Source organism: Lissotriton helveticus, chromosome 4_1 (assembly GCF_964261635.1).
Source record: "Lissotriton helveticus chromosome 4_1, aLisHel1.1, whole genome shotgun sequence".
NCBI lineage: Eukaryota > Metazoa > Chordata > Amphibia > Caudata > Salamandridae > Lissotriton > Lissotriton helveticus.
The window spans coordinates 1851742262-1851764476 of NC_136063.1; the positions used below are offsets into that span (position 1 = coordinate 1851742262).

Sequence of the window (22215 nt, forward strand, 5' to 3'; positions counted from 1 at the left end):
ATCTTTTAACTGCACAAGTATAGTGTAGTGCTTAGAACTAACCCTACATTTCTACCCAAAGTAGTTTCCAGTTTTCATATTAATCAATCCATTGATTTACCTGTGTTTTCCCACAACCAATCCAATCCAATCCAAAAAATCTTTATTTCGACCTTTTAGGCCATAAAAGATGCATAAAAATATACACACATTTAAAATCCAAACAATTAGAATGCATACAGGGAACGAGTAGCAGCAATTCATACCATTTAAAATCAGTAATATAGATAGATAAAAAAAACAAGCAACAACATTTCCTGTCATTAAAAAAAAAAAATGGAATAAACGGTGTGATAAAAAACGTTAACAGCAAGAGCCAAAAAGGTTAACATGACACAGTGGTGTAGGCATTCATCCTATGATGGTTTTGCCTTAATCAAATTGGACCTAATGCGCCACATAGCCAAGAGAAATTTTGCAACTGCGAAAACAATGTGGGGGGAGGAATCAGTTTTCAATATTCTGTAAGATGTAACACAGTTCCTTATTGCCATATTCCTACAAAGGGGCACCAGACAGTATTTCCTGGGTGACTTGTAGGTAGGGCAAAAAAAAACAGAACATGGATTTCCTCCTCTTCGCAGGAATTACAGCCAGGGCATAATTTGTCCCCTCCATTAGTCCATTTACTAATAAAAGATTTGATAGGTAGGGTGCCAAACCGCCACTGTATAAAAAGCTTCCTTGCCGTAATCGGATAGATAAAATCCATAAAAGTTTCAAACTTATAAGAATTTTTGGATTCAGTAAAACAATGGGTTAAAGTGCCAATGCTGGGTGCAGTCATGTGGGAAACAAGATTTTGTTCCTTGTAAGCTTCCACAAGTCTTTTCCGGGGGACCCTATTACAGCCTATTTCCGGGACCTCCCACAGCTCATTAAAACCAAGCCGAAGCAGTTCTTTTTTAACAAAGGCTAGCCAAGGAATCTTATCATTGTGATTTAGATTCATAAAATGCACAAGATCTTGCCTGTAGTGGCTGAGCTCCCCCGTTGACCACAGTCTATGCCAGAATCTTAAAGGTTTGGATTCAAGGTCCTCCCTGATGGACGGCAAACCCAAATCTAGACGTAAGGGAAACAGAGGAGTTGCAATTGGGAGGGCCAGGAGACGCCTCATGAAGTTGTTTTCGACACATACCAACTCACTAGCAGCTTGATGTCCCCATAATTCACTACCGTAGAGTGCAGCTGATTTCGCTTGTGTTTTGTACATCTCAACTGCAGGGGCTATGGGTTTATAGGTTGAGGTGTTCGTAGCCTTTAAAATAGCCCCGGAAAGTTGAGAAAGCCTTATTCGCGCACTCGAAATCTGTGGACCCCAGGATAGGTTCTCTTGGAGGGTCACACCCAGGTACTGAAATGTTTTAACCCTCTCTAGAACCGTGGAGTTTAGGGATGGGTTAGGTCTAGTTGTGGGAGAGGGGTTAAAGATCATAAATTTGGTCTTCCGTGTGTTAATCTCAAGGCCATACTGCCTGCAGAAAAGACCAAATCCATCTAGGATTCGCTGAATTCCCATGGGTGATTTAGAGAGCAGGAGGGTGTCATCAGCAAACATTATTGCCGGCACCCTCCTGCCTGCCAAAACCGGGGCGTCGTTGTCCCTAACGTTAACTAAGTGTGAAATGACACTGTTCACGTAAAGACAAAAAAGGGTAGGGGCGAGGACGCATCCCTGCCTAACCCCCCAGGAGACAGGGAACCTTTTTGTCAATGCTCCACCCCGCCCACATCGTACCTGGGCAAAATTACCCTGATGAAGTCTTATTATGGCCTGGAGCAGGTTAGTTGGCACTCCCATCTCCTTCAGGACTTCCCAGAGTTTATTCTGTGGTACCAAGTCGAATGCTGACTTCAGGTCTACGAACAGCATGTACAATCTCCCTCCCTCGATGGTCACCGATTTCCAAAAAAGGAGGACGAGGCGGAAGATTTGGTCCATGGTGGACGTATTTTTCCTGAAGCCAGCTTGGAGGGGACTTAAAATTTCGTTTTCCTCCATCCAGTCCAAGAGTTGGTCCAGTAAAAGTCGCGAATAAATCTTCTGGGGGACATCTATAAGGCTGATCGGCCTGTAGTTGGATGGGAGCAGAGGGCAGCCCTTCTTGAAGATTGGGACTATCTCTGCCCCCAGCCAAGTACAGGGGATCGCCATTCCACTTGCAAGTGAATTAAAAATAATGTGAAAATAAGGCGCCCAGACCTCTGGGTGGGACCTAAAAAGGTCGCCTGGTAATTTATCAAGGCCGGGGGCCTTTCCCAACGCTAGACCCTCTATTGCGCTGGCCACTTCCCCTAGCGTAAACTCCAAGGTGTCTCCAGGAAGGGAAAGGAGTGATGCAACAACGGCATCAGTGTTCTCTAGGGTATCTGCGTAAAGTTTACTGAAATGGTCTTCCCATATATGTGCTGCTATATTGGGTTCCACTGCAGCTTTGGGTTCCCCTGAGCCAGTAGTGACTAGTGACCAGAATTTTCTTAAGTCCTTAGATATAAGGGCAGTTGAAAGATCATGCCATCTATCCCAGTCCCAGTCTGACCTCGCACGATCCATCGTGGCCTTATACTGACGCCGCAGATCGGCCACCCTGTTCCAAGCTACGCCCTCTTTGACTGCAGTAATAAGGTCAGATTTGGCCTTTCTGCAATCAGAGTTATACCAGGTGGAGGTTCTAGTCTTGTGTTTGGGCTTTGTCACCTCAGGGTAGAGAACCTCTCCTAGAGCTCCCACTAGGTCTTCATGAATTAAAGGTAGAATTTTATGTAAATCCTGGGGACTGGATTGACTAACTAGTTCATCCAGGGCCTCAAATTTAGGCAGCACCAGATTGTAGATTTTCCCAATATTTTCTTCTGATTTGGAAAATTTCTGCCATCTCACCCTACGCCTGTTAGAGGATAGTACCAGGTTTCCCTGTTCATCTCTGTCCTCGAGTGGTAGTGATCCAGGATATACTGGAAGATAGGCCAGGAAGAGTAGGAGAGCGTCATGATCACTATCTGTGCGGGGGATTATTTTGAAATCCTCTACCTTTGGCCAAAGACTGGTATCCACAAAAATGTAGTCCAGTCGTGACTCATGATTTTTCCTGTTAAATGTACATTTTGAGGGAGTATCTGAGGGCGTACGTCCATTGCAAGCTCTTAACGCAAAATTAAGGGTTAGTGACATAATTTGGACCGCGAGTGGAGACCAAGATCTGGGATGGGGCGATTGGCATACTGGGATACCCCAGAAGTCATCTTCTGCCGTAAGGGCCCCTTCCCTCAAGCCCTCTAAGGGCTCAAAGTGACAGTTAAAATCTCCGCCCATTACCACCTTGTAATCGGTCGGCAGCGGTCCCAAAAAGGACGCAAGATCTTCTAATGTAGTGGACTCCGCCGTTGGGCCAACTGGGCGGGAATAAACATTTATAATTGCCAACTTTTGGGCACCCGGACAGTTTAATAAGACGCACTGGATGTCTTGAGAGGACGTGGCTATGGTTTCCGCAATGCAACCAATATGACACGCTATCCACACTGCCAAGCCACCCGAGGGCCACCCCTTACCATTCCAGGAAGCCTGGATTTCGAATACCGCATAGCCAATTTTAGGGACAGGTTCCCTCGCCCATGTCTCTTGAAAGAGACAGATGTCACTATTTATTATTAAAGAGTCCCATTCTTCAGTGTATATCTTATTGGCAATGCCTGCAACATTCCATGACAGTACCCTCAGGGCTCTAGATGGAATGTGTAATGTAGTTCCCTGCCCCCCAGTAGTATCACCACCACTACATACATGTGAGATAGGAATCCTTGGAGGGGGAGATGGACTAAGGTTGGGTGAGACTAAAAGAGTTTGAGTCATGCCATGGGAATCACTTGGCATCTGAGGAGGAGAGTTTGCACCAGATGAGTAAGATTTAAACTCCTGTACGCCTGACCCCCTCTCTAATACAGAATGATCAGGAGAGAATCCCAGGCGTCAATCACAGGAATCCAAACCAGAGAAGGCTTCGAATCTATTACTAACTTCCAGGGGAGTGAAAGGAAGCAAATGGTCCATTCCCCCTGTTTGAAAAGAATAGTCCGATCTCCTATGGTTTAAACCGTAGCCCCTTTGCGGAATGGATTCCCACCCATAAACATTCTTTGAAACCATTGGGCCAGGCTGCAGGGAGAAGTAATGGGTATTTTGTTTTGGAGCAATAGGACCTGTCGGGGCCATAGAAGGCCAAGGGCATGACAGGGGAGCTACTAGGGCTCTGGGATAGAAGTAAGTAAGGTCGCAAGGCATGATTGATTTGCCTAAGTTCCCTGGCATCCAGCTCAGGATGTGCCTAACAACTTCAGGATCCCTAAAGTTGATCACAATCAAGTCGCCCTCTATATCTTTCTCCCGCCCCCCCAACAAAAGAGAGTCGACGCACGTGCACAATATCCCCAATAACATTCTCCGGTAGTGGCCTATTTTTAGACAGCCAGTACATAGTTTTATTTTTAAGCTGCTGTGGACCTTCACGCTTGTCAGGGTCAAGGGTGGGAACACCCGTAAGCACCACTACATAGGGTAGTGCTTCCGGAGGAAGTTCAACCTGTGGAATTCTACGTTTAAATACTCTGGTTGGGGGTTCCCTCTCCCCAGCCGGCTGCATTGGTCTTGCGACCGTACTATTTCCACCCTTCTGGGCGGCACCATCCATGTGCATTGCAGGTCGGGAAGAAATGATAAGGGTTGTGATCCCTTGAGAATTGTGAGTCACTGTTTTGGTAGAGACATTAGGCTTAGGGAGTAACACCGTTGTAGTGGTGTTAGATGTTGTATGAGCCACCTTAGCTGAATTATTAGATGTTGTATGAGCCACCTTGGCTGAGGTAGGTTTTGAGGAGTTAGGTAAACCGACCGCAGCCAATGCTGTATTAGGAATGGGAGGGGCTTTCTGCTTATCCGATTTGTTAAGAATAGCCTTTTCCAGGTTCCCTAGCCGTTGTTCAATAGCCGATAGTCTATCTACAATAGGAGAAGTAAGCGTCCTGAGCATTTGCCCAAGAAGCTCCAGGGTGGGGACGATCGGCTGAGTCTCCTCAGCGTTGGCACTTGTGGGGGTAGTGGCAAATGTAAGTGATAGTGTTTCTTGTGTAGTCACTATAGTGATAACAGGTGTAGTGTCCGCTGTTAATTTTGGGGCAGAGGCTACACCCCCCCTTTCCCTTTGCCAAATTCAGAATGACTAATTTTGCCCTTTTGAATAGAGCCCCCCTTCCTCATTCTCTTTTTGGGCGGTGGACCGTGGGTTTTCGGGGCCTCTATCTTCCTCGGTTGGTTTTTAACGATGATTTTACCAATATGGAGGGGAGCTGGTGTTACTTCCTGACCTAGAGCAGAGTTACAAAGTGCAGAGGGAGCCGCAGTTGATTTTATATTTGTCAATGTTTGCGCTTTGTCAGAGATTTTACACTCATAATTTTGAAATCAAAAACCAAAATTATGAACTATTTAATTACATTTTGTCCAAACAGTCTTCTTTAATTCTGCTAATTATTATCTTGATATGTGCAACAAGTTTTTGTATTTTTGTATTTATATTTTATAGTTGGGACAATAATGAACAGGAAAATATGAGCCCATGGGACATGGAACCGATACCACAAGAATGTAAGTATGCAAATCAAAATCTTTTTATGTAGGATGAAAAGGTTTAATGCAATCCGTCTCAAATGCTATGCATATTACTAAAATTAAAAAAGTTGTAACATTTATGCAATGCCATATAGAATTGCAAGTTTTAGTAATGATTTAGTAGTCTTTCTTTTCCCTATACCTGGTCTACTTAGACATGTTGCACACGTTAACTCATCTCTAGATATGTTGCATACTTTCTCTCCTCTATATATTGTGAGTTTTAATGTAGATTTGTTCTTTGTATATGAAGTCTTTTCCACCTCCTAATTTTTTATAATATATACTTCCCTGGTTTATACACAGCCATAAAAGAGTGTCACCAGGCCCCTGACTGGATCTATGAAGACTTTAAAGCGTAGCTACTCTGCGCTGGTATGTGATATCATTTGTCTCCATGTCAGCCCTGCTCCACTCTGGAGGTAAAGGCTGGAGCTGCATATATTCACCACCCAAGTGCGCTGACTTCAGCTCCTCTGTTTCTTTGCGTTCTTACATAGATTCCGAACCAAATTCTACTTTTCCTTGTCAGTTCACTCATTTTTCTGATTAAATTATTTTCCATTGCACAACTGAACATATCCCATTCTAAAACTACAGGGTTTAACCCTTGTAGGGACCTCTGCAATCAGGTGTCAGTCACAGATCCCTATTGGACATGTCTTTGGTGTTTGGGTTCAAAGACATGCAAAAAGTGTGCCTTTATTCACCCGAAGGCAGTTCGGCATCCTGAAGCCAAGGTGTATGTTGCCGAACACTGTTATGCAAGTCAAGTTCCTGCTCAAAGTTAACAGTATAGACCCATTTTTGCTCTCTGGGCCGCTCCCACAACTGGTTTTAATGCAGTCCAAGTCTTTGGATAAGTCAAAGTCCTAAAAGAAGCATAGTAAATCCAAGCAGGACTCATTCCAATCTCCCCACTCTCTTGAGAAATGGTGAGGATGTAAAGATGCCCCCTCAGTCTTGATCCCTATCCCCCACCAAAGAGAGAATTCTGGAGCCGATTCCCATGCACCCCAGATTTTCCACAATAGATTGAGCTATTAAGGGATATAATGTTGCAAATCATGTGCACCCTTATAGTTCCTTCTGATTCCAAGGATCCATGGAGGCCTCCAGTCAGTTTACTACCAGCAGTTTCTCCCTCCCCCCTGTCTGTGCCTGCTGAACCCATCTTGGATTCAGCTCTGATTCTGGAGCAGACTCCATGTCCTCACTTTATTTTCAACTCTCATTGATGCCGCCAATGCCAAAGGAGAACCTCTATTCTATTGCCCTTTCCAACTCTGAACTGACCCTGCCTTGGCTGTGGTGATGTCTTGGAATAGGGTGGAATAAAATTGAATTTTGCCACACCCAACCCCTGTTCACTCTGACTCATACCAAACAACACCTTTGCCTCAGAGCTGCTCTCTAGTTCTGGATTGCATTCTGACCATGACCAGCCAGCCTTTGGCAAAGAGGAAGATGGTGGTGATAAATTCCCCCACAACATAACAATTTTTATCTGGACCTTCGAGAGGCAAGTATACTGGACACTTCCCCTTACACAGGGCTAAGATCTCCCCCTGGGCCCTCAATAGAGAACAGTGTTTCATTTGCTGTGTTCATTTGACGGGTAGCTAAAGTCATGAAATGAAAATCTAGGTACTCACTGAAGCAGCTATGCAGCCTGTGCAGACCTTATCAGAGCCTTTAGCACATTCAGCTAAGTCCAGACTTAGTCACAGGCACCTGAGCTGAAACTTACTCCTGCCATCTGTAGAATCACAGGTTGGATGCCGCGATACATCTTCTCCCAGAGTGCTTTTTTGATGCACCACCTTAATCCAGAGGGCCTGGTATTTTAGGCTTCCCCTAGCAGGATTAATCAAAAAATGTTCCTCCAGCCTTTCGAAATAGGGAGTCGAAGAGACTCATGCATTTTCTTTTCAACTAGCCCCCCCCTTTCTAGGCAGTCAACACCAGCTGTTTGCTAGGTAGGTACTCCCATATGGGATTCTGTTGCAGAGGTCTTACTTGCAAGCCCAGAGAATTCCATTCCAACTTGGCTCAAACCATTCAGGATGGCCAGAACGAGTCCAGATATGTCATAGAGCCAAGTCTGGGCACGACCGACTGGTTAGAAAGAAAAGTCGGATAAGATTCAGAGGTTTATCCGGTGACTTCCAGATGTCACTCCCGGATATGCCTTTTGAAGGATCTCACCTCTTTGTCGAGAAGGCTGACTTCATCCTAGAGCACTTCAAAGGAAGTAGAGCCACAGCATGCTTCCTCTGTCTTTACACACCTGCAAGGCATTATTACAAAGTTTTTCAACCCTTTGGAAGCATCACAAGGCATTTCACTGAAAGTAAACAAGGCCCACCTCCCCAACAACCGGCACCCAGCTCCTTTTATGGTTTGGTTAGAGGATCCAACAGACAGTGCACAGACCCGCCATGATATTGATCCTATCAATTCCCTGCCACTCCAGCAGGAATCTTAAACCTGCTTTAGTTTGCCCTTAGCGGCACACGCGCATCCTGTGGGAGGCAGGATTATTCATTTTGTTTCCACAAGTGGCAGAAAATAGGATCTCACAGAAGGGTCATGCAGATAGTCCAGTGTGTCTACGCCCTACTATTCCTTTCTGACCCACCACCTCTTCCAGGGACCATTTATCCATTTTACTGCTGGAGGTTCAAGTTCTTTTGGCAAAAGGAGCCATAAAGGGAATCGCTGAGGAAGGAACAATACGCATACAGGAGGCTCCCTGTACGCGGTAATGGACAAGAAACTGTTAAAGTTCTGCCAAAATTTCCACCACAAGTACGCCCAAAAGGACCAACATCCTGTATGCAACCTTTGCCTACTACTGGATCACCAAAGTTAAGTTTGCAACATGTGTTCGGCTTTCACACCTAAGACTTTAAGGGTAAGAGAGTAACAGAGAAGAGCCAACTACAACATGCAGTGGCAGGGCGCACCACCAACGCTTCGAGACCTGGGACTCTCCAGCGAGGAAGAGGACAATGTTGCTGAAGGTCCTGAGGTCGACACAGACATAAACGTCCAGGTTGCAGATGTCGAAAAGAAGGCATTGAGAGAGGTAAGAGTACCGTCGACCTTGAAAAAAGTAGATGAGTCTTGGAAAAACAGACTCAAGGGTCTCAAAGGGAGCCTCGGCGTTTAAGCACACGATGGCCGCAGTTGCATGCAGAGAGAAACACTCAGTTGGATCCTTAGACAAGGACTCCGTAACGGCAAAGGCCCTTGAAAGATCTACGGCATCGAAAGACGGTCAAGGAAAGGACGCTTCGACATCGGAAAAAGAGAGGTCAAAACAGGTTTTGACTGCCCTAAAGGCACCATCGACCCTGAAGTTAAAGGCAAAAAGCCACGACTCCGAAACTCACACGTCTGAGATCGAGAAGAAAAAGAAGAGGCTAGTAGCAGAAATTGTGAGTATTTTACAAAGAAAAAAGGAGTTTGATGAAAGCTTAAAGCAATTCAAGACACCACCGAGCACTTCGACAGAGGTAGAAAAAAAACGTCGAGGAGCTACAGCCTCCGACGACACCCGACCCGCCCGAAGGAGCAAGAAGAAGATTTCTTTTTCGGAGAAGAAGAAGATGATGAACAGGCTTGGGTGGGCTCAAAAACCTTGGTGGTTCAAGACCTACAATTGCAAGACATCAGCACCGAATCCCCAGAAGAGGCTGTGGATACCTATCTTTTGAGGCCTTCACCTCCAGACGACATTGGGATGTACAATCAAGTCATCAAAAAGACTGCATATACCTATGGAGTACAGCTTGAGGAAGAAAAAACACAATCATGTTTTCTACTCGAGACTAATGCCTACACAAATAAGGAACCAAATCCTCCCTGTGCTACCAGGTATAGTGGATCAGGGAAAAGAGGCATTTAAGGAGTCTGCCACATGTAAGGCAGTCAAACCAAGAGGAGAGAAAAAATACAAACACTCCTCCAAGGACCCTGTTTACCTCAAGGGGTCAGTGGCAGCTGACTCCATCATAACAGCCTCTGCCAGGAAAAGGGCTGATGTACCCCCACCAGTGGTCCACCACCAGACAAAGAAAGCAAGAGGATGGCCTTGATGGGGGAGAAAGCTACAGAAGAGTGCGACAAATCAGTGGTGCATAGTAAATTCAAATGCATTGCTCAACAGACATGCATACCAGCACTGGGAGGAGGTAGGGGAGCTACTAAAGCACCTACCAGAACAATTCCAAAGAAGGATAAGCCACTTAGTAGAGGAAGCAAAAAAATCGCAAATACCTGCTTAAAACCTGCACTAGGTGGTGCAGAAGCATCAAGCAGGCAGATGATGATTGGCATCACCGAAAGAAGGCACACATAGCTACGGATCTCAGGTTTCAAACCAGAGGTACAAAACAATATACTGAACTCACCGTTCAATGGTGAACAGCTGTTTGGAAAGATAGTGGACGACATACTAAACCAAATAAAAAAGGACAATGAAACTGCAAGATCTATGGGCACCCTGCAATTCAGAGGAATGCGTAGAGGCATCATCTCGAGAAGATCAGCGGGCAGAGGTAACCAACACCCTACAACCTCCCGCCAGGCATATCAGCAGCGTTACCGGGGGGGGGAACCAAAAGCAGCAACAAGATTGGCAATACCAGCAAGGAAGACAATCCTGTCGAGGACACCCCTGGGGAAGAGGCCTTCCACAAAAAAGGGGGCACCAACAATGACTAAGTGAATGTATTCCGAGTAATTCACACCCCCAAAAAACATCACAGAGTGTGCCCGCAATACAACATCAAATAAACACAGTTCATCCACCGTACTACACCTGTAGGAGGCAAGTTAACGTACTTTCTTTTTTTTTTTTTTTTTTAACTTTTTATTATTTGAAACACAAAAACAACAAAACATCAAACAGACAAGCAAGGCAGTACAATAATAATACAGTCATTAGGTCTGTGCTCAAGGAGGACGGGAGATACATGAATCAGGAGCAAAAAGTCATCGAATGCAGATGAGGGGAGGGAGGCAGAGGCAGAGTTGCATGGGAACAATACGATATACCACAGCCGGAAGGGATATAAGTCAGGGCGACGGGGAAGGACTCTGGATAGCGGTGAAGCGGGGGTGTACAAATATCTCCACGATATGAGTTCCACGGATTCCAAATCTTCCCCCATTTTTTGGGCCTGCCTCTTGCAATATACACTGTTTTCTCTCGAAACATGCACCAGTCCAGACTCTCTTTCCAAGCAGTCACTGTAGGCGGCCTTGGGGATCCCCACAACTGGGCAATATCTCTCTTCGCAACCATGTTGGCCAAAGTCACCCACCGAAGCTGCGACACGTCATAGTCATTCAGACCCCATACATTCAATAAACATTGTCGGGCTTCCGGCATCATAACAACACCCGTGACATCATCCATAACCTCATGCATACGTTTCCAGAATCGCACCACCTCAGGGCATTCCCATATGATGTGGAGATAGGTGCCAAGGAGACCACACCCACGCCGACACATACCATCCGTAGAGAAGCCCATATGAATTAGACGGGGACCAGTGACATAAATTCTATGGAGGATCTTGAGTTGGACCAGACGGAGACGGGCCGGAATCGCCACCTCCTTGGGAGAGGCGATCGCGGACTGCCAATCCTCATCATCCAGTTCAATACCATCAGCAATCCAGGCCTCACGGAGGCGATCAAGCAGACCCGATCGGTCATTAATCATTTTCTTGTAGAACAGCGAGATAGTACTATCCGGCACATAGCCATCTAGTATACGATCTTCGAGGGGGGAGGAATCCGGAACAGCACTACCCACTGGCAACACAGAATTCAGAGCATGACGTACCTGGATGTAACGAAATCTTTCCCTGTCACTCAGATTATACTCCATTTGTAGGTCAGAGAAGGCCTTAACTTTTCCTTTAACCCAGAGATCACGCACTTTACCAATACGATCATGTCCTACTTATCAAATCCCTTCGTCCTCCATAGGCCACCCAACTTCGCAGAGGCATAGAGTGGTGTCGCACCCGTTAATTTATCACTCCAGCCCATAGCCGCAGTTGCGCTATGCCATACCCGCACAGCTATATCGGTAGGTCCCGTGAGTTGTGAACGGGAGGGTCTCGAGTAAAGTGCCCTATAATAATCTCCACCCGGGAGCAGCCACTTGTCCATTTCAAATGCTGGATTCAGCGCCGGGCCATACATCCCGTGGTTGATGGCAGCAAGGTGGGAAGCCCAGTAATACCTACGAATATCCGGGAGCGCTATACCGCCATCATACCAGGGGAGTGTCAATTTCGGAAGAGCTACGCGCGAACGTCCGTCCCATATTAGTTGCCTCTGCAACGATTCTACTTCCCGAAAATATGTCGACGGGATAACATCAAAACTATTCTGGAGGGCATAGAGGATGCGAGGTAAAGACATCATCTTTAAAAGGGCCGCACGCCCGAGGGGAGACAACGGTAATTTACGCCAAAGCGCTACATCGGAGCGTAATCGTTGGAGTGGGGGGAGCAAATTACATTCGTAGTGAACCGCCGGTTCCATGGAGATAAACACACCCAGGTACTTAAAGCCAGACTGCGACAACTGGATGGGACAGCCCCGTGGCAAACGAGGGACATCACTCGCCAGTACATAAATGTAGGATTTCGACCAGTTAATGATGAGGCCCGAGTTCTTCCCGAAGGAGGTAAGTACGTCAAACAACACATTGAGCGATTTTTGGGGAGAGGTAAGGTACAATAAAATATCATCCGCGTATAGGGAAATGCGATCCTCGAATTCCGGCGTCCAGCGTATTCCCTTCATCGAGGGTTCCCACCGTAGCCAGGCGGCAAGGGGCTCCAACGCCAAAGCGAAAAGGAGTGGGGACAACGGACAACCCTGTCGTGTGCCCCTACCGAGAGTAAAAGGAACGGAGACGCGGCCATTAACCACCACCTGGGCTAGCGGTGTTTCATACAGGAGTTTGACCCAACCGATAAAACCAGCGCCGAATCCAAACTTGGCGAGTACCGCCCAGAGATAAGACCACTCGATTGTATCAAAGGCCATCGTGGCGTCCAGGGACGCCAAGATGGCCGGTTCACGCAGCGTCGGGGGGCCCTCGCGAGAACACCATGCAGACGTCGCAAATTTAATGCCGTGTTACTGTCCGGATAAAACCCGATTGATCCGGATGAATCAGGTCGCCAATCACCGTAATCAGACGATTAGCATGCAATTTGGCGAGGATCTTGGGTTCCGCATTTAAAAGCGAAATGGGTGTATAAGACGAGCAGCGATCTCGAGGTTTACCCTCCTCGTGGATCACCACAATGGTCCCAAGACGCTGGTCCCTGGGGAGGGAACCATTATCTCGCGCAGCCAAAAACATAGCACGCAGATGGGAAACCAAAGTATCAGGGCGTAGCTTATACAATTCCACAGGAAGGCCATTGGGACCCAGAGCCTTGCCGGAACGAAGGGAGCGCAGTGCGAGAGCCACCTCATCCACCGAGGGCGTGGCATCCAAGCAATCACGCTCCGATTCCGACAAACAGGGTAGCGCTATGTCACGGAGCAACAAGTGCGAATCCTCTTCAGGCCTGCCGGACAGCGAGGTATAAACCTCTCGAAAATAATCAGCAAAGCATTCAACAATGCCCACGGGATCAGTTACACCCACACTATCACGTGTCAAAATCACCGGAACCACTCGATTCACTCTCTCTCTTCTGTCCAGCCAAGCAATCAATTTACCTGCTTTATCACCCACTTCATAGAGTCGTCCCTGCTGTTCCCTACTCATCGTCTTTGCCGCATCAGTGACCATAGTTTTATATTCTAATTGTTTAAGGTGGAGGACATGTAATGCATCTCGAGACACCCCCCCGCTCCAATGCAATCTCCAGGTCTATGATTTCAGTTTCGAGCTGAACAATTGCCTCGTTCTTACATTTCTTGGCACACCCCACCAAAGACAATGCCTGTCCCCTGATCACAGTCTTAAAAGCTTCCCACAACGAAACAGGTGAGGATACAGAACCAACATTTTCAGTAAAATACAGATCAAATGATTTAATCAATTCAGCGCGTGTCTTGGGGTTGAGGAGGTACCATGGGTTAATCGGAGCCACCCTGCCTTCGGCCCCGATGCTAAGATTAAAATGAAACCAAATAGGGGAATGATCCGAAATGCCCCGGGCCAGGTGTCTAATTTCTCCAATCGAGGGGGACAGTGCCGCCGGTACCAGGATATAATCCAATCTAGAAAGACTGCCATGAGCTCCCGAGTGAAAAGTAAACTGTGTGTGCTCTGGATGCATTAGTCTCCAGCAGTCTATGAGGCCCAATGTTTTCAGGAAGTCGCCCAACCAGGACTGCGCAGCAGGGAGATCTCGGGGGGGATAGCGATCTATCTTGCCAGAAATGACGGAGTTAAAATCACCACCCAGTATCAAAACACCCTCAGGGAGACCCAGCACCATCCGCCCCAGGTCCGTGAATGTCGTGGACTGCAAGCCCGGGGGGACATAAACTGACCCCAACGAAATAGGTTTACCCTCCCACCGCCCGACAAGTGCAACATATCGACCCCTGGCATCGAGGATCACATCATCAACCTCAAGGGGGAGGGAAACCCGAAGCAGAATACCCACTCCTCTAGAACTAGATGTAAAACCAGAATGGGCAGCAAGACGATAACCCCTTCTATTAAGAGCGTGACAAGTATTACCTATCAAGTGTGCCTCTTGTAACAGAACGACTTCAGGCGAAAGGAACCGCAACAGCTGTACAACCACCCCTCTCTTTATGCGATCACCCAACCCATTCACATTCCAGCATAATACCCTCAACCCCCTTCCCCCCATTCAGATCCACAATGAACTCCCATCGCATAACGAGCACCACACCAATGTCAAAGATAGTGAAAGTACCTTGCCTTGAAAAAGAAAAGACAAACACAAACAATCCCAAAACATGTCCCTCCCGCCCCCCGAGATCCCCAACACAACTCCCCCCCCACCCTGCACCCCTGCACCGACTCAAAAGCCACCCCAATTTGCAGTGTGCCTGTCGCCCTTGCAATTACAAACATGAACTAATCTACACAAAGAAAACCCCAGAGGAGGAAAGGGTCCCCGCCGTCCCCGCTACCTCCGAAGATACGAACGGAATGATCAAAAAAGTCCATAAACTCAGGCCGTTCACGTTGAAAAGTGTTCCGGACACAGGCAGAATATTCATTTGTGGTCCATCAGTCCCCCTTCCGCAACACCAGCATGTTCCTGGCCAGCACGGTGATTCGGCAAAGTGTCCAACCAGTCACTCACTTCCTCAGGCCTGACAAAGAAAAATGTTCGATTGTCATATTCAACACGCAGTCGGGCCGGGAATAACATAGCATATTTTAGTTCCATGTCTCTTAGTCGTCGTTTCACACCTTGAAAACCCATACGTTGTTTCTGGACCGATTGAGAAAAATCCGGATAAAAATTCACTGCGGCGTTCTCGAACTGCGTAGGGCCGCTTGTCCGTGCCACCTGCAAAATGGCGTCGCGATCTCTAAAGTTAAAGATCCGTGCAATAATCGGACGGGGGGGGAAACCGGGCTTCGCCTGTCCCCCTGGCACTCTGTGCGCACGTTCGATGGCAAAGAATTTGCTCAGGCCCTTTGGTGCCAGATGATTAAGAATTAGGTCCTCCACTCGAAGATCAGTGGCGAGTGGACTAGATTCTTCCGGGACCCCAATAATACGCACGTTATTGCGCCGTGCACGGCCTTCAAAATCCTCCAAGCGACGAGCAAAAAAGTCGTTGGCAGATCGAAGATTGCGCACTTCTGTTTGCAAGTCGGACACGTCCGTGGTAAGACTGGATGTCTTCAGGTCTAACGACTTCACCTTCTCATTCGTCTTGGCCAAGTCAGTGCGAATGAGGTTGACATCGATAGCCACCGTGTCCAACTTCAGGGCCAAGGCTTCATACTGTTGGCCAATAGAAGACTGAATGCCAGCAATGGCGCCCATCACGTCTTGTAGTGTTAAGTCCGCCAACACAGCAGGATCGTCGACCACCTCCTCTCGGGTCTTAGATGCGCCACCAGGGGATCCTTTAGAGAGTGTATAGCGGTCCATGAAGTTCGACTGGGTAGAACCTCCACGTATGGTAGTCTTGACCTTCCGTTTCCCACCCTCAGGCTTGCCCGTCATGGCGAGTCGGGTGCCCCGGAGGGAGACTTGGGATCTGGTCCAAATGGCTCCTTTAAATTCGCACACGGGAACACAGGAGGCAAAGTTGAGCCAAGTGGAGACCACAGCCAAACAGTCGCCCGCTCGAAACTCAGTGAGCTGGCATTGGGGCTCGTCCGATCAACAGACACATCGCATATATGAGGCAGTGCGCCGGAGAAACGAAACCGAAAGTGAAGTGAGGCTGTGGTCCGATCTCCGCAAGCCGTTGTTGTTGAATTACGACCCGGGCACTGCCACCACTCAAGGTCCAGGCTGCTCCATGGAGAAGGCCATAAAGTTCAAAACGGCAAAGCTCGGGGACCCTGCGTCCGATTTCGACCCAAAAACCTGCTAGTACATCAGCCGGGTTGTGCCTTCAATGATCTTCCATCAAATCAGGATATTGTACAGGATAAATGCGGGAGGCAGCGAGGGTCCTCGGGAGCCCTGTGCTCACGCGGCCATCTCGGATGCCCGCGAAGCTCCTCCCCCCGTACTTTCTTAACATACCTAGAATATCCAAGGGTCTGCAACCATACTCTGAACACTATATGGTCTGAAGGGAAAACAACAATGAGACGCGCGCGCCACAAAAACAGGAAATATACAATAAATTTCCGGATTCCCATCACTCACAACACTGGTGACATGCTTCTTCATCTGGGTCTCCTCTTTAGGTCACACAGGTGACACTAAGGGCTACAACCCTACCACTTTATAAATACTAGACAGTTATTTGGTAAAACTGTCTTTCTGCACTGTTTTTAATTTGAATTGCGGGAGACATTAATAAAGTTAGGGTCAATCGCAACTCAATTTTAAATCTCACTTTTTCACCTTTGCACTGCACTCAGTTCCCACACACTCAACTACTTTCATCTGGGATGATAGAGTTAGCACACCCATATGAAAACATCCTCGGGCTCCCCATCACTATGATAGGGTTGTAGTCCTTAGTGGCACCAGTGTGACCTAAAGAGGAGACCCTGATGATGAAGCATGTCACCAGTGTGGTGAGTGATGGGAATCAGAAAATGTATTGTATATTTCCTGTTTTTTGTGGCAATCATCTCATTGTTGTTTTCCCTTCAGACCGTATAGTGTCCAGAGTATGGTTGCAGACCCTTGGATAGTCTAGGTATGTTAATATTGTTGTTTGGGGCAAGATATCCAGGTAGGTCTCTAAAGATTGCCTCTGACCCTATCTAAAGTTTTTGTGTTTTTTTTAACGTACTTTCTCCACAAATGGAGAGAGATCACTTCAGACAAATGGATTTTAAACACAATACAATACAGATACCGCATAGAGCTAATCAAACAACCTCCCAGCAAAGGCCCAAAAAGGAAAAAACTTTTAAACAAAAAGTTACTCTGCTACTCCAAGAACTACAAGAATTACAATCCAAAGAGGCAATAGAACAAGTACCACACAAGGAAGGAAACAAAGGAATTTATTCCATGTACTTCCTAATTCCAAAGTTAGACTAATCACTGCGTCCAATATTAGACCTCAGATTTCGCAACAAATTCATAAAGACTCAAAGGTCCAAAATGACAACACTGCAAGAGGTGATTCCCTCAATTGCAAGAAGGAGTCTACATGGCAACCATAGACTTAAAGGATGCCTACTTGCACATTCCCATGAACAAAAAAACACAAGAGGCTATTAAGATTTGTGATCAACAAAACACACTACCAGTTCAAAGTGCTAGCATTAGGTCTAAAGTCAGCACCAAGAGTGTTCACAAAGTGCTTCGCAGCAGTGGCTGCTCATCTAAGAAGATAAGGAATCCATGCGTACCCGTACTTAGACTATGCAAACAACATATACAGCAAGTAATAGAGACGCTAATTTAGCTAGGATGTTCCATACACCGGGACAAATCCTCCCCTGAGCCAGAACAAGAAAAAGTGTTCTTAGGAGCAAGAATAGAAGCAATATTGGGGGAGGTGTTCCCCAGCGACAAGAGGATATCAGCCCTGCTGAAGGAGACTCATCTATACCATAAGGGGAAACCTTCAGAAGGGGAATGGTGGCTTCATGCATTCATTTGATTCCCAACGTACGCTTTCACATTTTTTTGGGAGTTTTATATAGCGCAAACTAGACCCGAAGATATCTGGTATCAGAGCTCTTTACATAGCACCAGTTTTGTTACACAAGGACACATTCATTTTTTTGTTAGGCACGGGGAGATTACGTGATTTGCCCAGAATCACAGGATGTTGAGCGACGTAGCAGAGACTCTAACCCGGTACCCGAGCTTCGAAGTCGGCCACTGTAGCCGTAAGGCTACATCCTCTCCCCACATGAGACCATTCCATGAATGGCTTCAAGCACAATAGTCCAAGCAACAGGGAGTTGGGAAAATCTAGTGGTTGTCACTCAAACGCTACAGCAGGAAATAGCATGGTGGAACAAAACAAACATATCACAAGGGAGACCTTTCACACAACCAACTCCAACCGTGACCATAACGACAGACGCTTCACAGATAGGATGGGGAGCGCACATGGACAGCCTCAAAGTAGGAGGATTGTGGACACAGCAGGATGCTCTGCAGCACATCAATATCCTAGCGTAAAAACAAATGTTCCTAGCCTTAAAAGCCTTTCAGAAAGAGCTCTACGGAAAAACAATTCTGAACAAACAGACAACACAACCACCGTTTTTTTCATAAACAAACAAGGAGGAACACAATCATGAGCACTCTCGACTCTTGCTCAGCAACTCTGGAGGTGGGCCATCCCAGGAAACATAAACATATTTGCAATACACTTGCCAGGGAAGGACAATGTAGAAGCAGTTAGCTGAGCAGACAGGAATCATCCTGTCTGCTGAGAGTTGAATTAAACAGAACTTCAAAAAGACAACTCCAAAAGTTGACCTCTTTGCAACACCCCACAATGAAAAAATGCCAATGCTTCGCATCCAGGCAACCTTGCAATCAGTCCCTGTGAATGCCCCATGGATAGACTGGTCAGGGATATTTGCTTACGCTTTTCCTCCAAAACCACTACTTTACAGAGTAATCAACAAATGCAAAAACAGCCACATGACAATGATTCTCATTGCCCCCCAATGGGCAAGACAGATTTGGTTCTCAGAGATAATGGAAATATCTCGAGGAACAATTCACAAATTGCCCCAAAAAAACTTACTAGCAATGTAAATGAGGAAAGTACCTCACCAACCGCCTGAGCCTTGTAGCATAGATCCTGAGGACATATGATTTGCACACCTAAAACAACCAGAAAGCACAATGGCAGTTCTACGAGAGGCATGGAAGCCAACCACAAGAAAATGTTACAAGGCTAAATGGAAGAGATACTCACAATGGTGCCTTAAAGAACACCTTTCCAAGAAGATCATGAAAGAAAGAACAGTTTTGAAATATTTAACACATATACTATAGAGCTAACTCACATAAACATCACTAAAGGTTCACTTAGCTGCAATTGTAGCATATACAAGAGGAGAAACCGGGAAAAGCATCTTCACTTCTCACGTGGTCAAGAGGTACCTGGAAGGGGCAAAAAGAATCGCGCCACCAAAAAGAGTGCCAACACCCACATGGAACTTTAATATAGTACTCGCTCAAATGATGAAAACACCATGTGTGCCACTACACAAGGTCACGCCACAAATGCTCACATTGAAGATAGCCTTTTTAGTAGCAATAATCTCATTACGTGGGGTTAGTGAACTGCAGGCACTAACACTGCAGGAACCTTACTTCGAAATGCAAAACAACAGAATCGTCATGAGAACGGATCCACATTTCATGCCAAAGTTGGTATCAAAGTTCCATACAAATACCTAGTTTCTTTCAAAATCCAAAGACACAAGCAGAGAAAGCAATGCATACTTTGGACGCTAGAAGAGCAGTCATGTATTACATTGAAAAGACTAAGGAATACAGGAAAACAAAGCAATTCTTTGTATCTTTTGCAAACCGTTTTCTGTTAAAGCCAGTAACCAAAAACACTATTGCAAGATGGACTGCACAAGCTATACAGTTATGCCACAAACAAGTCGGGAAAACACTACAAGGGGCCCTAAGGGCTCATTCAACAAGAAAGAAAGGCGCAACGATCGCATTTCTAGCCAATACTGTAATACAAGACATTTGCATTGCAGCAACACGGTCTTCAGTGCACACGTTAGCAAAACATTACTGTGTGGCCATTCAAATGAATAAAGAAGCACAAGTAGGATAAAAGTCTTGCAACATACATTAACAAACCAGTGCTCTTCCACCCAGCCACCACTAGACTAGCAAACCGCTACAAAGTGTATGCATAGCATGTAAATCCAGAAAAGGTTCACGCTGCAAAACGTATCGTTTCTTACCTGTCGGTGTAGTTTTGCAGCTTGAAGAATTTTCTGGATTCACTAGCGAACCCACCCTCCTCCACCAGAAAGATGAGACAAGAGGGAGAAGAAAATAAAAGGAATAATAATAATAATAAAACAAAAAGAATCCAAAGATGGTGACCAAAGTTTGGAACTTCCGTAGGAAGCGAGTCGACATCAAAGAAATTCACCAAATGGTGGTATGTTGACGCCCACCAAAAAAAAGACAAACACAACATTTCCGGACCCAACAACTAGATGGCGGAATAATGCATAGTATGTGAGTGCAGAAAATTCTTCAAGCTGCAAAACTACACCAACAGGTAAGAAACTATACGTTACTGAGCTTTTCCTCAGCGAGGCTAGGACATTCAGGTTATGATCCTGATGCTTTAGTCTCGCTCCTGGGTCTCCGTCAGGATGTCATTGAGGCTTCCTGGAATATTGGACGTCTGCATGCTGCTCGGCAACCATGAAGGCTCAGGAGTGGAATCTGAAGTCTCACTGGGTCCAGCACCGACAAAACATTTTGGATTCCATTTAGGTGTCAGAGGAGACTGCAAAAGATCTTCAGTGGTTGCTGCTACACCTTTGGACCAGTGTAAGATTCCCAACCCCACCTAGAGGTGACAGTGGTGGCCAATACAACTGCTGGTTTGGGGAGGTCATCTGGTAGAGTAGATCAGTGGACTTAGGTCTCCAGTGGATCCCCTTCTCACCATCAACTTCTTGAAGTTGGGGGTCAATCGCTTGATGTTAAAAGCCTCCCTGCTGTCCGATAAGGGGTGGCTGCTTCAGGTCATCACACCACCACCACTGTTTGGACAGAAAAGTCACTTGCATGGTAATTGACTAGTACCCCTGTCTTGAGTGCCCCAGCTGTGGTGACATTGGATCCTTGGTAAATAATGTTGGTCTCAGGCACACCAAGATCATTTGTATGTGCCAGGACCAAGGGCTGTCTAATGGATTGCGATCTTGCTAAGACCACGTGGGGCGACAAAACATTACCCTCGAGTGGTGGAAGACTACTGCATGAGAGTGGTGGTGGCAACATACAGTATTTTAAGTGTTAATGATCAGTAGAGTCAACCGGCCTTTTTACCTGCCTTGTGGCCAGCCCTGGTAAATTCACTCACCCTTGACCTACATTGAACTGTATGCAGTGCCTGACATCACACATGGTTCTGTGTGCGCTTTGGAATGTGTATGTACAGTTCATGAGAGTTAGCGTTTGCAGTTGTGTATACATGCAGGTATTTACTGTAACATAAGAGTTAGTGCGCTTAATTGTGTGTGCACGCTGGGATGTATGTGTGCATGTGAAGGGTACAGTTCATGCTAGTGTGTACATGTGTATTTTTTCCATGTGCGTGCAGGAATGGCTGTCTGCTTGTGAAGAGCACAAGATAATGTAGAGCACAGTATATGGAAGCTTTTAGGTTCCATTTTGGGAGACCCAGGAATAGCTGGAAGAACATTAGGAGGAATAAAATGCCCCTCTAGACAGATTTGTGGATTGCTGCATTCCTGAGAGATGGGTGGGGGACACAGTGAACGAACGAAGAGCCAGGCTTTTTGTGCAGTTCAGAAGGGCTCTTTCATTGTAAGAGAGGTCACTGGTCAAAAGGGCCTGGATACATCGCAGGAAGGAGATGAGCTGATAATGGAATCATGAAGAGTGGTCCGGGGGCGCCTTTGCTAACCTTTTGATGCACATAACCTTGACATCCAGGTGTGAACCTCAAGTCACTTCCATGACCTGTGTGTGGGGCCAACAAACTTAACACTCCTGCTGTGACCCACTGCTCTGGAGCAGGAGCTTAACAGAGGAATGAAAAACTTCAAAGCGGGCAACCCCAGAACATAAACACTAACTGACATTTGTGTTTGGAAATTAATTATAAAA

At 46.4% G+C, this 22215-nt stretch overlaps 1 protein-coding gene across 2 annotated transcripts in view; it reads left to right on the top strand.

Moving 5' to 3' along the window:
* Positions 1-22215, top strand: part of BRWD3 (bromodomain and WD repeat domain containing 3) — a 1637103-nt gene that overhangs the window by 1051167 nt on the left and 563721 nt on the right. For both annotated transcript variants that reach the window (XM_078688510.1, XM_078688511.1), the window contains one exon: positions 5622-5683. In XM_078688510.1, coding sequence (XP_078544636.1) covers positions 5622-5683 — 62 coding nt within the window. The remainder of the gene's footprint in view (positions 1-5621; positions 5684-22215) is intronic.